The 14,066-nt window shown below is 45.0% G+C and overlaps 1 protein-coding gene across 19 annotated transcripts in view; it reads right to left on the reverse strand.

Moving 5' to 3' along the window:
- The window catches only part of BLTP1 (bridge-like lipid transfer protein family member 1), a 1,779,540-nt gene that overhangs the window by 107,029 nt on the left and 1,658,445 nt on the right, over nt 1-14,066 (reverse strand). For all 19 annotated transcript variants that reach the window (XM_069242474.1, XM_069242454.1, XM_069242518.1 and 16 more), the window contains 2 exons: nt 6,919-7,170; nt 6,584-6,787 (listed from right to left, as the gene is read on the reverse strand). In XM_069242474.1, coding sequence (XP_069098575.1) covers nt 6,584-6,787; nt 6,919-7,170 — 456 coding nt within the window. The remainder of the gene's footprint in view (nt 1-6,583; nt 6,788-6,918; nt 7,171-14,066) is intronic.

The raw sequence follows: 14,066 nt of genomic DNA on the forward strand, positions 1-14,066 counted from the left end.
TGGAATGGACCCTACCCCATCCTAGTAAAGAAAAGGGAAGTCACCAATCTGGTGGACGTTGGGAGTTGCAGGAATTAAAAGAGGATAATCCATGTAAACCACCTGAAACCCTAGGGTGACACAGCTGAGCTGACCATACTGATAGTCAAAGATGAGGGACATAAAATTTAGAGTGAGCCTCTCCCTGATCGCCTCTCCAGCAATCCAAAAGGTGGCTCAGTTGAGGGAGTAGTCTTTTCAGACATCCTCTCTGGACCAGCGGCAGACTGACTGTAGGCAGATCTTACACTAGTCTGCTGAACTCCTCTCCTTGACCCCTGCCAGAACTACCTGGTGAACCCATGATGAAGACACTGAAGACAGTTTACCTATCAAAAACAAAATCTACAGACAACCTGACCATGCCAAGGAGAGCATGAAAGCTGAGGTCTGCAAGATGCTGTAACTGTGAGTCATTGAACACTCAGAGAGCCCCTGGGCCAGCCCAGTCATGCTAGGCCCCAACCCTCATTCCCAGGGTGGAAAGGAAGAGATGAGGTTCTGTGCGGGCTATAAGGGTGTCAATTCAGTGACCAAGACAGATGCACACCCAATTCCAAGAGCAGATGAACTCATTGACAGACTGGGAGCAGCCAAATATGTGAGTTCTTTTGATGTCACATCAGTTCACTGTTATGTCCTTTGGTTTGAAGAATGACCTTGCCACCTTCCAGATGTTGGTGAACAAAGTCTTTGCTGGGTTAGCAGACCTTAGTACACCTATCTAGATGATATTGCTGTCTTCAGCTGTACCTGGCAGGATCACCTGATCCACCTCAGAGAGGCCCTTGAGGCTCTGCAAAGTCCAGGTCTCACTATCAAGGCAGGCAAGTGCCAGATAGGGCAGGGTCAGGTTGTATACTTGGGACACCTGGTAGGTGGGGGCCAAGTTCAACCACTCCAACCCAAAATCCAGACAATTCTGGACTGGGAAGCTCCAACAACCCAGACCCAAGTCAGGGCATTACTTAGCTTGATTGGGTATTACAGAAGATTTGTGAAGGGCTACAGCACCATTGTGGCACTCCTCAAAGAACTCACATCCCAAAAAATGCCCAAAAAGGCTGGACAGTCAATCTGAAGGAAGCAATGTCTCAGCACCTGTTCTAAAAGCTCCAGATTACTCTAAGCATGTGCAGACAGATGCCTCTGAACGTGGTAAAGGAGCAGCCCGGTCCCAAATCAATGATGATGACCATGACCAACCTGTTGCTTTCATTAGCAGGAGGTTAATTCCCCGAGAGCAGCGTTGGAGTGCGAGAGAAGCATTCACTGTGGTTTGGTCCCTGAAGAAGATGAGACCATACCTGTTTGGTCCTCACTTCCTCGTTCAGGTTGCCCACCGGCCTCTCAGATGACTAAAGCAAATTAAAGGTGAAAACCCTAAACTGTTAAGGTGGTCCATCTCCTTACAGGGAATGCACTTTACATGGTACACAGACCTCGGATTGACCATGCCAATCCAGATGGCCTTTGCCGGTTCTTTTACTTCAAAGAATACTCCCTTGGGAAGGGTTATTTTCATTCTCTTTTATTTGGGATGGGGTCATGTAGGAAAGTGCCTCTTTCGACCTGGTCAAACCCCCACCTCTGTGCCTCCTACACCCCCCCCCCACCACACACACTATTAACTTGGTTTCTAGTGCAATTTTGACAGAAAATGCACTGGTGGGTCCCTGCTAAAAAGGTCCCCAGAGCCAGACCTCTTCTCCCAAAAATGCACTCTAATTTTCCCAATTGGCAAACCTTCAGCTCCCAGTGTAAGTCCCCAGTAATTGGTACCCCTAGTACCTAGGGCATGGGGTGCTAAAGGAAGGCCCACGAGGGCTGCAGCACTAATTGTGCCACCCTCAGAAACCGTCTCACTAAGTGCACACAGCGTTGCTTTCGCAGGCTGTGTGTCTTGGTGCAGAACTAAAATGAAAACATGACATGGCACACAGCTTGTGTGCCCTGTCACCTTTACACTGCATGCAATATATATAAGTCAGCCCTCCGGCAGGGCTTCCATCATTAAATGTAAAGTGCATTATATTACATGTGACGGCATACCTACATGAACATATATGCCCTTGCTATGTCTTTGTCGATTCTCAGACATAGTAAGTGAACAGTGAAGCCATGTTAAGTACATGTGCTGCTACACTGGTCATTACAAGTTCTCCAGCTACATGACAACTTCACTGGCAACAGGGATGTTTGGTATCAAACGTCTCGTATTATTAAACCCTCAGTGAATCCAGTGGTGGAGGTATTAATACATGCACTCAGAGGTCATCTTAGAGGTGCACCCTGAAAACCTACCAACTCCTAGCATGGGCACTGACTAGTCAAAACCAGTACAGCCACCTAAGAGAGTTCTGGCCCCCTGAAGTGAGAGCCAATTCTCTCGAGGGCTCAGAACAAAGGCCTGCTCTGGGAAGAGGTGTGACCTCCTCTCCCAGGCAGGATGGACATTTCAGGGCAGGGAGCTTCAAAGGCCCTGCCGCCTTTGAAATGTGACCCAGGCCTCTCCAAACGGTAGAGAGTGCCCACTTCATGCCAGTCCCACCACTGAGGTGGACGAGCTGAAGTGGACACTTCTTTTTAAATTCCTCCATCTTGCTTGGGAGGAAATAGGTCACTAGGGTCAGGGTTATGCCCACTTCCCAAAGGAAGTGGTCATAAGAAGGGTATAGTCACTCTTAAGGTGAGTATCCCATTGGCTACCACCTGGCACTCCCTGTAACATCCCTAAATTCAGTATTTAGGTGGCACCCCTGAAACCTAGAACTTTGATTCCTGTCGACCTAAGAAGAGCTGGACAACACAGAAGTCACCCCAGCAGAGAAGAATGAAGACACCAACTGACTTGTCCCCAGCCCTACCGGCCTGACTGCAGCCTTCAAAGAACCTGCACCCAGAAGACAACTGTCCTGCTGCCCAGTGACCGCCAAAGCCTTAGGAGGACTGCCTACCTTTAATAAAGACCCAGAATTCCAGTGGACAGCACAGCTGTCCAAAAGAAACCATCTCTAAAGACGAAGTCTGCCTAAGGAACCACAAAACTGCTGCCTGGAACCACCTCTGCACCTGATGCCCACGGCCTGAGTCCAAGTGGCCCACCAGTCCAGTGAAAGTTCACCAGTGCTTCTGACCAAGAGTCCACCATGTGCTGACCCTTGTCCGACTCCACTGCGAAGCCTGCAGCCTAAATCCAAGGACACCCCTTGACCACAGCCTGCCCGGTAAGCTGTTTCCAAGGCCAAAAGACACCCCTGCACCCGGAGCCTTGGGTAGCTGGTCCTTCGGTGTCCTTAAGACACCTGGCATCTCTTACCTGGGCAGCTGTGGGTTGACGTCTCCCGGCCACATGGCCAGAGCCTGAAGACTGTTGCTGAAAGTGACTCCTCCATTGAATGGGTGCCTGCGCTGTGTTGGCACTCTGCACCGGGCCGTCAATGTGCCGCTGAGGGTGTAAGTTTGGTGCTGCCTTGTTGCCCCCCCCTTGTACTTACTTCAACTCTAGGAGATCATCCCCTGACTTAATTTTACTCACCTGTAAGATACTTCCAGTCTCCGCTGGAAAGCATTGGGTGCCCGAAGCTTTGCTAGCTAACCCCTGTGCCGCTGAGGGTGTAAGTCTCACTGCTGCCTTGTGGTCCCCCGGTGCTTGCCTCAACCCCTGCACACCAAGCTCTGACACCGCTTGTATTTACCTGGAAGCAGCACGTCTTCGTCCTCCCTCAGTCTCCATTGATTAACATTGGGCACCGAATCAGAGTTTGACCTCTGCTCCCAGCCACCGCTTTGTCGCTGTGGGTGCACTGTTGGTACTAACCTGAACCTTGCTCGGTGCTAGTCTAAAACCCTGAAGACTGGGATCGTAAGTCATGTACTTACCTGTGAAACTGCATTCTTGTTTTTCTCTCATAGGGTAACATTGAAGACTCTGAAAATTGCACTGTCGATTTCTGAAACAGCAAAGTATTTTTAATTTAAAAAATGCTTACCTTATAACAAAATTATTTGGTTAAAAGCATATATTACAGCAACTGCTATTTTTCTAAATTGGTCTCTGATTTATTCTTTGAATGTGAGTCTCATTTATTGCCTCTGTGAGTAAAACAAATGCCCGACAAGCCTAACTGCTCACCCACACTACCACAAAAGAGCTCTTGAACTATCTATTTCTGCCTCTGCAAGCCTTTGGGGATCCACTGGAGTTTCTGCACAGTGTACTTCATTTTAGTGCACTATATAGAGAGCCAGCTTCCTACAGTCCCCGACAGCGAGCGCCCAGAAAGCTGTTTTCCAACATCAAAGGACACCTCTGCATCTTGAGCCCCTGGACTTTGGGGAGCTGGACCAACGGTGTCCCTGAGTCCCTCAAAATCTGAACATACCTGGTCAGTTGTGGGGTTTCGTCCTTTAGCCTCCTGGCCCAAGCCTGCAGTCTTTTTTCAAAATCAACCTCCTCCACTGACTTCGATTGGGTGCCCAACACCCTGCCGCCTCTGTGCCACTGAGGGTTTAAGTTTGGTACTGCCTTGTGGCCCCCCCCATGTATGTAACTCAACAAGGAGATCCACCCCTGACACCACTTTACTCACACTTTTCCATTGGTTAACATTAGGCACCCGATCCCGAATTTGGGGCCAGATGTAGCAAAGGTTTTTACCCATTCTGTGTCTATGGGAAAAAGTGTTCGTACATATGGCCCTTGATCTTTGACCCCGGCCTCCCATGTGTTGCTGTGGGTGCACTCTTGATGCTGATTTGAACCTTGCCTGGTGTTGACCTAAAACCCCCAAGACTGGATTTTTAAGTTGAGTTCTTACTTGCAAAACTGCATTCTTGTTTGCCTCCCGTAGGTTAACATTAAGGACTGAAAATTGAACTGTGGCAATTTTTGAAACTGAAAAATATTTTTAATTTAAAAACTGCTTACCTTATAACAATGTTCTTTGGTGCAAAGTATATATGTAAAAGCAAATGCTATTTTTCTAATTTGGTCTCTGATTTATTCTTTGAGTGTGTCTCATTTATGGCCTCTGTGAGCAAACAAATGCTTAACAGGACTCCTTGATAAGCCTAACTGCTCGCCCACATTACAATAAACCTTCAAACCTTTGGGGATCTACTGGACTCTCTGCACAGAGTACTTCATTCTTCTGCACCATACAGAGAGAAAGCTTCCTACTTGGAGTCAGACTGCCCAAATATGAGGCGCATGGCCTCATAGAACTTACAGTGTTGGGCAGGAGTTGCTCCAGCTCCTGGAAATTTGGGGAGGTGCGGAGTCGGCCCAGACGCAAGCTTCAAGAACGGAGGCCTACAACGACGACGCTACTTTTCTCTTGTCACTTTGGCCGACGAACGGGGTAAAGTCGAAGAACTCTTGTTCTTCTTTGACTTTTTTATCTGCCTCGACCACCCGAGGACTTGAAGTGAGATGACGAAGAATGGGAGCTCCGTGACCTTTCTCAGGACCTTTCTCTCAACTGAGATTGGGAGCGACGCAGAACCGAGAGCAGGGGCACAATGAGCTTTAGAGAACGCTCCCTCAAAGCTTTTGGATTCATGGCCCGGCCCTGGCACCACGAGTTTGGGTTGCGGTCGCGCTTCAAACACCACAAGCACACAAGATGCGGATCCATCATGGACATCGCCTGATGACAGGATCCACAGGGCTTGAACCTGGTCTTGCACAATGACAGCCACGATGCACCAGGAGTGTAGACACTCAAAAATCTTTGATAAAACATCAAAAAAAGACCAATCAAAAAGTAAGTGAGCGGTAGCTCTTCGTCAGATCAGCGTTGGCTGGCACAGAAAGAAAAGAACTGACGTCATGATGCCGACGACGGGCGCAGAGCTGACCAACGCCACCTAGCGATGTACGGGTACTAATCGAGAAAAATCTCGCCTGGGGATATTCTAAGGTAAGGAATCTGCATCTAGAAGTCTCTATCAGATTAGTATCCTATAGAACAGAGGTCTTCAAACTGGGGGGCGGGCCCCCCTTGGGGGGCCTCAAGTGATCCCAGGGGGGGCGCCAAACTCTGGCCAAAATAAATATTATACAGATAACATGCCTTTGTTTTAAGCAGAAGCATGTTATTGCAGTTGTAAAAAGTTAACAGTACTTAACTGCAATGTTTAAATAGGTTTGAACCTATTTAAACATTGCCATCTTTCTAAAATAATTGTGAAAAATTCTGAGGGGGGCCCAATGATTTTTATTTTTCAACTGGGGGGGCGCGGCATTAAAAAGTTTGAAGACCACTGCTATAGAAGTAAATGTTTCTTATATAAATGAAGTAAATGAGCTGTATTTATGCTGTACGTTTCACCTTTTGAAAGAGTTCAAAGCATGTTAACCACTTGTTACAGAGTAGATCTTACAACTAGTGCCTGAGTTATATGTCCAACTAAAAATATAAATGTCAATACAAACTGCAAAATAAAAAAAATGCTAGCTCATGGTCACTTTTGAATTAATGAAAAGTACAACAATGCATTCAAAATATCATAAAGAAGCGTATTAGAAGAAGTCAATCACCTTCATTCCTCATTGCAGTAACATAATTGAACCATTCTTTTACACTTGCAACTCCATGGGGTGGGTTTTCATGGCGCCGCCGTGTAATCTTGGTGATCGTTGCCATTGGGCTTTCTAGAGCTCCACAAGGTTTAGTGACCATTGTGTTGTGGCCCAAATGGAAATCAAGAGTTTGTACAATGTATGTGGAATGGTCAGCAGTACCTGTGGTAAAGCAAAAAATGATCAAAACAGCAGAAGATAATTCCCCATAACCTAATAAAATATTAATGAATCAGTAGTATGATTCACGATTATTCTATAATCACACAGAGCAATGTAAAAAGTGGTGCTACCTTCTTCCCAGATCTTCTGTGCCTCTGTCCAAAATGCAATATTTGGTTCTTCCAGGTGAAACAGTGCCCATGATTTTGAACGGAAATTTGGACCATGAAAGCAAGCCAACGTCATATGGTTACCATGCAAGCTCATCGATCCCCCCAACTGCACAGTATCTTCAGGCAATGGATCCTGAAACAGGGATATGTGACAGCCCGATATTACTTTCAGTACTCCTGGCCAATGGCGGTGGTGAGCTGCATCCAACACTAGAAGGAAGAGCAAGAAGAATTCTCATTTAGATGTTTGGTCCACAAAGTGCAATCATACTGAAATCATTACTAACTTGAAGATTAAAATCCACAGTGGATTATTACTAAATGGGAACACAATTTTCAATGTGTTAAGTCCAAACTAATTCAGTTATTAAATTTGAGAAATATTAAGCCCTGTTCATGCTGGCCTCTTGAAAACTGCCAGAGTCAACATGAAGCTGCATTTACCAGGAGGAAGCAGATAATCAGTAGGACACAGCATCCTGGGCATCCAAAGTTATATTACATGCATCTGTAGTCACAGGTAAATCTTTAACTGATGGATACTAAGATCACAGAATCCTCATATTTTGAATTCCTTCAGGTGCCAGACAGGACCTGGAACTTTTAATAACAATTGCTCTCATGCACTGACAGGTGGCACAATAACTGTCCGACGTGATCTCGCTACCTCGGAAGTGATGGCAAAGAGCTGCATATCGACACTACCCCTCCACACTGACATCAGCTTTCCTGGGAACTTTTGCACACCCTCAGACGCCAATCAGAAGGGACAGACCAAAATTGTGGCAGAGCCAAATTGAAATTAGAACCTTTTTAGAATCTTAAAAATCAAACCCACAAAACAGGGAGGAGAGAGGGCAGTGAGGAATGTGTGATTAGAGTGAGTACCCACCTGAAAGAGAGTAACCCAAAGTAGGTTGTTCCTCTGATGGATACTTCTAACCGCAGATTCTTTACCTTCTGAACCAATACTAAATCAGTACCTCTCAAAAAGAGATGTATCTGAGGGCTGGACTTAGACCTGGAATTCCTGCAGGTTGGAGCATGCGAAATGGTCCTCCATATGGACTTAATTATCAAGAGAGTAATGTCTGGTGAAAATATGTGTACGGATGACCAAGGAGCAGCCTGTCAGATATCTAACACCAAAACGCCCCTTAGCAACACTGCCATGGCAGCACTGGCTCTGGTAGAATGTGTCCAAAGGTCCCCCTGGAGGCTCCTCTTTGGACAAGGCAAAGCACGTCTTTATGCACAGAACAATCCACCTAGGAAAGGTTTGTTTCTGGCCGGTTTTCCCATCTTAGCACTGACAAAGCCAATTAAAAGATGCTCATACACTTGCTGCTCCACCGTGTACTCCATCTACATACTAAGAGCCTATACTCCTTCCTCCTGAACAGGGTGAGGAGGAGAAAATTAAACACTCAGTGGCAATCTATATAGTAAGATCCTATACTCCTTTCTCCTGAACCGGGTGAGGAGGAGAAACATATACAGGTAGAGTGATGGGCTACACAGTTGCAGGGCAACACCACCTTCATCAGAAAGGAAGCTCATGTTTGCAGCACCAATTTGTCCGGGAAGAAAGTGGCATACAGAAGTACTAACAACACCTAAAGCTTAGTAGCATGGAACACAGAAGTAAATGCAAAAAATTAATATTGTCCTAATGATCAGCAATCTCAGTGAAATGCTGTGCACAGGTTGGAAGGATGTGCATGTCAAGAAATTGAGCAACAAATAAAGTCCTATTGAGGCATAACAAAAGGTCTGAAGGGAACATATATGCAAGCTGCTTTAATAAACACATGAATAAGGGGGGGTTGGTCAGGCAATCATACAAAAAAGTTGAAAGGGCCACCTAATAAAGTTTAACGATGCCCAAGAAACCTTTGCTGGGCTAGAGGTAGAGCAAACATCAAAACATTTGGCTTGAAAAGGATCAACTGAACAGCTTCAGCATAAATCCTCAAACTTAGCTCAACCACTAGAATAAACCAACTGGGTAGGTTAGCATCCAGCTGTGAGAATAACAGCTACTACTTCTGCAGGCAGATCAAACCCTCTCAGTTTGTGAGGCTCAATCTTCATGCATGGAAGTGAAGGTTGTGAGGGTTTGGGTAGAAAATCATGCTCTGCTGCTGAGACAGGGGATCCATCAGAACAGACAGAAAGATTGGAGGGAAGATGTTCCGGCTCGAGGGATCGGAATACCACACCCTGCTGGCCCAATCTGGGGTTACCGCAGTGATGTGGGCCCCATCTAGTCTAGCCTTCTTCAAAAGTAAGGGCAGAATGGTATAAGGGAGATCCGAGTCCAACTACTGACAGAATGCATCTCCCAGGGAGCCTCTTGGCAGAAACACCAACACGCAGTAGTGTTCTCTGCAGTACCAAAAAGATCTACCCAGGGCACTCCCAAAGGGGTGAAGACACCTTGAACCACCTCCAGGTGAAGACGTCATTCGTGGTCTGCCAGAAAGCATCTGCGGAACTCATATGCCCGGTCATTCCCTGAACCTGCTAAATGGTTGACCGTCAAAAGGATTCCTTGGATGTCTAACCTCTTCCAGAGCCCCAATGTGTCCAGGCTGGCCTTCTAAACAAACATATTTAGCTAGTTCTTATCAGTCTGGATTAACTGAACAATAGTGTTTCTGAATTCATCAGGGATTGCAGGTAAGATCTCTTTGGCTGTGTCCAACAAGGTATGTGTGTAGCATCCCAGAAGACTGGGACCTCAGTGCCAAGCTGAGCAAAAGACCAGACTCTTGTGGAAAGTATTAATGAGCTTTGACCCTTTGTCTGGAAGTGCAGTGTGGAACATATTAGGGCTCACCTTGCTGGTGGAAGCCTGAACCATCAAGCTCTCTGGAGTTGGGTGCTGGGTTACGAAGGTGGAGACCCCTGCTCCTATCCACCGCAAGACTTTCAGGGGGTGTTAAACATAGTTTAGACCAGGATGCTATCAACATTTCTGTTAACACCTTGTTAAAAGGCAGCAAAGATTGTGAAGTAGCAGATAAAGGCTTCAAGGTTTCTGTTAATAAAGTTGTCTTAGTTTCTACAACAGGCAATCTGGAGTGCTAAATCTTCGGCCACTCGGAGTACTACTACCACAAAGGAGGCACCCTCCTCAGAGAGGGGCCCTGGTGTGGGTTTCCCATTCAGTCCTAGGGGAGGTCCTTAGGCCACTGGCTTTCTGTAGATCTAAGCACAGTCCCAAATCTGTGCAATATAGGAGACATGTTGACTGCCTCCTCATCATCCTCATCAAACAAAGCAATATGAAGTTCTTGAATGGTGTCCGAATCAGATTTGTGCAGGGTCTCCAGTATCTAAGAGTACTGGGGTGAAGAAGAGGCTGAGATTCATCAAATGTCTGAGGCTAAGCCTTGTTAACCTCATAACAAGACAAAGGCCTGGCGTGGGTCGAAGCTAGGTCTGAATTAGAGATAGGGATTGTAGTCAGATGCGGTATGCACTGTCGAAGTTGACGCTGGGGCAGTCAGGACAGACCTCTGGCGCATGAGTGGAGGTGTGGGCCAGTGGAGGTAAAGGAGTGGGCAGAGGATCAACGAGGTCAGTAACTGCTGGGCAGACCTCATCAGTGTAATGCTTACTGAGAGCCAATACAGTTCCATGTGGCCCAAAGGCGGTCTAGAGAGCTTGCATCATCCAAAATGGATGATACATGACCTTTTTGAAGACCTTCAACTTTTGAGGAGTCAAGGATGGCTCTGAGAACTCATGACAAACAATGATCAGTGTCAGAATGGCTTTTGCGTCACATGATGGAAGCAGAGCCAGTTCTTATGAGTGCTAAGAGTGTGACTACTCCCCCGAGTGGGAGTCACAGGATGGTGACAAGTCTCTCTTGGACTTCTTGCATTCTTTCAACTTATCAGTGGATGGTGACTTCGAACAGGACGGGGAGCAGCCTGCGATTTGAAGCAGGACTGCTTCTTGTGTTTGGCAACATACAGCTTCACTACCTGCAACCTAATGGCCTTTGGGTGCAACAGGGAGCATTCATCACAAGTCATGCCTAAATCTTAAACACCACAATCAGATATCATGTGGGTCCCTGATTGACATTTACTTTCTACAGGCACAGCACGTTTCAAAGCATTTAATGTTTGGGGAAGACATTTTGTAACAGCATACTGTCTGGAAAACAAAGGTTTTTGGGGGATTTTTTAAACACTGACAAAAAGTGGATCAATCAAGCTCTGGACCTACATGAAAGGGTACAGACAGAAAGGGAATTAAGTCAGCATGGAGGCGTGGCACCTTTATATGGCTCAGTTTTATCTCTTCTTGGTACAATGTGAGGTTGCAGCAGAGCCCATGTCAGCACCTATTGGTGTGCCGAAGCAGATTCTTTAAAACAAACTTCAGATACAGTCTGGCACCTGGGGGAAAAGGCGAAAGGTCAAGAATCTACACTTAGAAGCATCCATCAGATTAGATTATTTTAGATTTGAAAGTATGCACGTTAACTGTGATTGGCACAAAAAGCAGTAAGAAGAGAGGTTAGAGTTCACATATACTTTTTCCAATGGTGTGATGTGAATAATGTGTATATAGATAAACATTTTCTCCTTACATTGTAGTCAGTGAACCATTGTTAGTGTGTGGCACACACTTTGTTTCTATATGCATAAAAGTTCTTCATACCTCCCCTACACTATTAGCTCAATGGTATTTGGTAGCTTGCTCTCGATTTAACCATACACCACCACTCAGAAAGATATTGGCAGGGCCAAAGATAAGCTAACTTGTTGATAAGTGTAGTAAAATAGGTTTTGTGGCAGGAGTTGTTAAATACATTTCTGATTCCAGTCTTTTTCTCTACAGTTGAAATACTAACTTGTTTTTGTTATGTTCTCCTTTTCATTTTGCTCCCAGGTGCCGTCCTCTTGGGGGGGGGAGGGGGGCTCCAATTTACAGCTGTTTTTGTATATTCAGTGTATGAATACAGATAGAGAAGTACAGTGTTCCACCTTGGTTCCGGCAGTATCAAGCCCTCCCCACAAAGTGCGTCTTTCAAGATCTCAAATTTAAATATTCAGATTTGAAAGGATTTCACGGCAGTGGAGCAAAAATGAAGTTATTATATAACTGGATTGCAAAATAAGGCTATCAGGGGTCTCATTCTTCAACGCTGCCTCTTAGAACGTAAAGTACATAATGGCTTTTTCTCTTGAACAACCCTTACATGCGCATGCAACCTGACAGAATAGGCAATTGAGTTTTTTAAGTGGGCATTCAAGGTCTTTTTTATGAGAAATGCAATGTATCTAAAGTTGGAGCCTAAAGAGATCCTCCTTGAGTTGAACTTTTTTAAATATCTTGTATTGAGATGGGGTGTATAATCGCAGAATAACAAAATACACTCGCAGACAATTGGATTAATACCAGAAATAGTGAAAAGCTTGAAGAGATGGATCCGTGAATAGTAATGCAAAAACAGTTTAGAGGCAAGGGGGCTTCTTAAAAACATCAGACGATTTGACAAATATAGCAGAAGCACTGCCCCTTCTTCCTTACTGAAAGAGCAAGCGTCTGAAGAGCGTAGGAAAGAATAATTAAGAGTTGTAACAAGCAATTAAACACACACCTATAATACCTTGACAGAAAACTAGAGAATGTGGAGAATAAAGACTTGAATGTGTTTTGCCATGACAATTAGTACTTGAATAACTCATAAACTGCCAGTAGTGTGGCACTGCAGCTCATTTCAACAGTCCAAGGAATCACTTTCAAAATGTAAGCGATTACACTGTAAATCAGTTTGGATAGATGCTGCGGATTTCCCCTTGAAATCTGGTCCTCTATGGTTACAACAGCTGTTGTGTTCTGTCCAGTTGTGAGGATGCCCTTTCTCTGTGCCTTCATAATCAGCTTCAGGTGATTTCTTAAATAAAGTCAGACTCGGTGTCGCCTCTGTCACAATTTCTGAATTGTCTTCCGTGGACAGCAGAACCAAATGTAAGGTATCCTGCATAGTCCACCAAACCTCTGATGCTATGGTTTCTTTTCTAAATGGCGAATACTTGGAATCTCCTGTAACAATTTTGTTTATCCAGGAGTTCGCAGATGTGAATTCAGTATTTTTGTGTGATCAGCATCTACCCATGAAAGGCTAATAAAGAAGAACTGGTGTGGGAAGTAATTTTGCTGCAGAGCATGGTCAACTGTAAAATAACCTGGTCGAGCGAACGTTTGTCACTGAAAGGTTGGTGGCAAACGAAAAAAAAGCCAGTGGACACATCACACCTTCCTAGACCACTTTTTGGGGCCGAGAGAAATGTGGGTAGACCGAAACATGTTTTTGATGTGGTCAGACTCAAAATCAGACTATTTTTTGTACTTCATCTGGGAAGTGGATTTGGGTGTTTTTTTAATCCAATTTCTATTCTGTATCAAAATGAGACAAGCTGTTTGAATGCAACACAGCTGGCTTGCCTGTAATAAACACACAGTGCCCTGTGGGGGCGCCCTTAATCCATGCGTCTTAAATTACAGTCCCTACCTTATGTCAAATAAGAAATAATGTGGCTACAACACCACAGTGTATAAACTTCTAATCCGCCTTGATATGCCTGTGTGCCGTGTACCAATAACTAGTGACACTAGCATGCGGCAAGATATAACTAAACCAGTCACAGAAAGATTATAAAAGAAGCAGATTTCGCCAGATTCTCTTTTTTCTTTATCTTTTTACCCAACTCACAGAGACAATTCATTCTCAGTTCTGGCTCTGGCCCTCTACTTCACTGAAAATTCCTTAGTCTTTCGTAAAAGAAAAGTTTAAAGCCTCCAATATTTTCAGCTCCTGTAGTTAGTTTGGTCCAATTATTAATGCTAGCACCAAGAAACAACTTCATGAATGGTCTACCTGGAAATGGTGAAAATCCCATGAAATTATTAAACACACAGCATTTTTTTACATTACAAATACCAATGGCCAAGTGGAGATAAAAATAACCTGTTGGCTTCAAAAGTGCATTATAACAGCTGCTGTTCTAGATGGAACTTAATGTACAAAGGAAAAGGAAGATTGCCGTCACTGATCACAAAGCTACTATATTGCCAGT

The sequence above is a fragment of the Pleurodeles waltl genome, chromosome 1_2 (assembly GCF_031143425.1).
Source record: "Pleurodeles waltl isolate 20211129_DDA chromosome 1_2, aPleWal1.hap1.20221129, whole genome shotgun sequence".
NCBI classification, from domain to species: Eukaryota; Metazoa; Chordata; class Amphibia; order Caudata; family Salamandridae; genus Pleurodeles; species Pleurodeles waltl.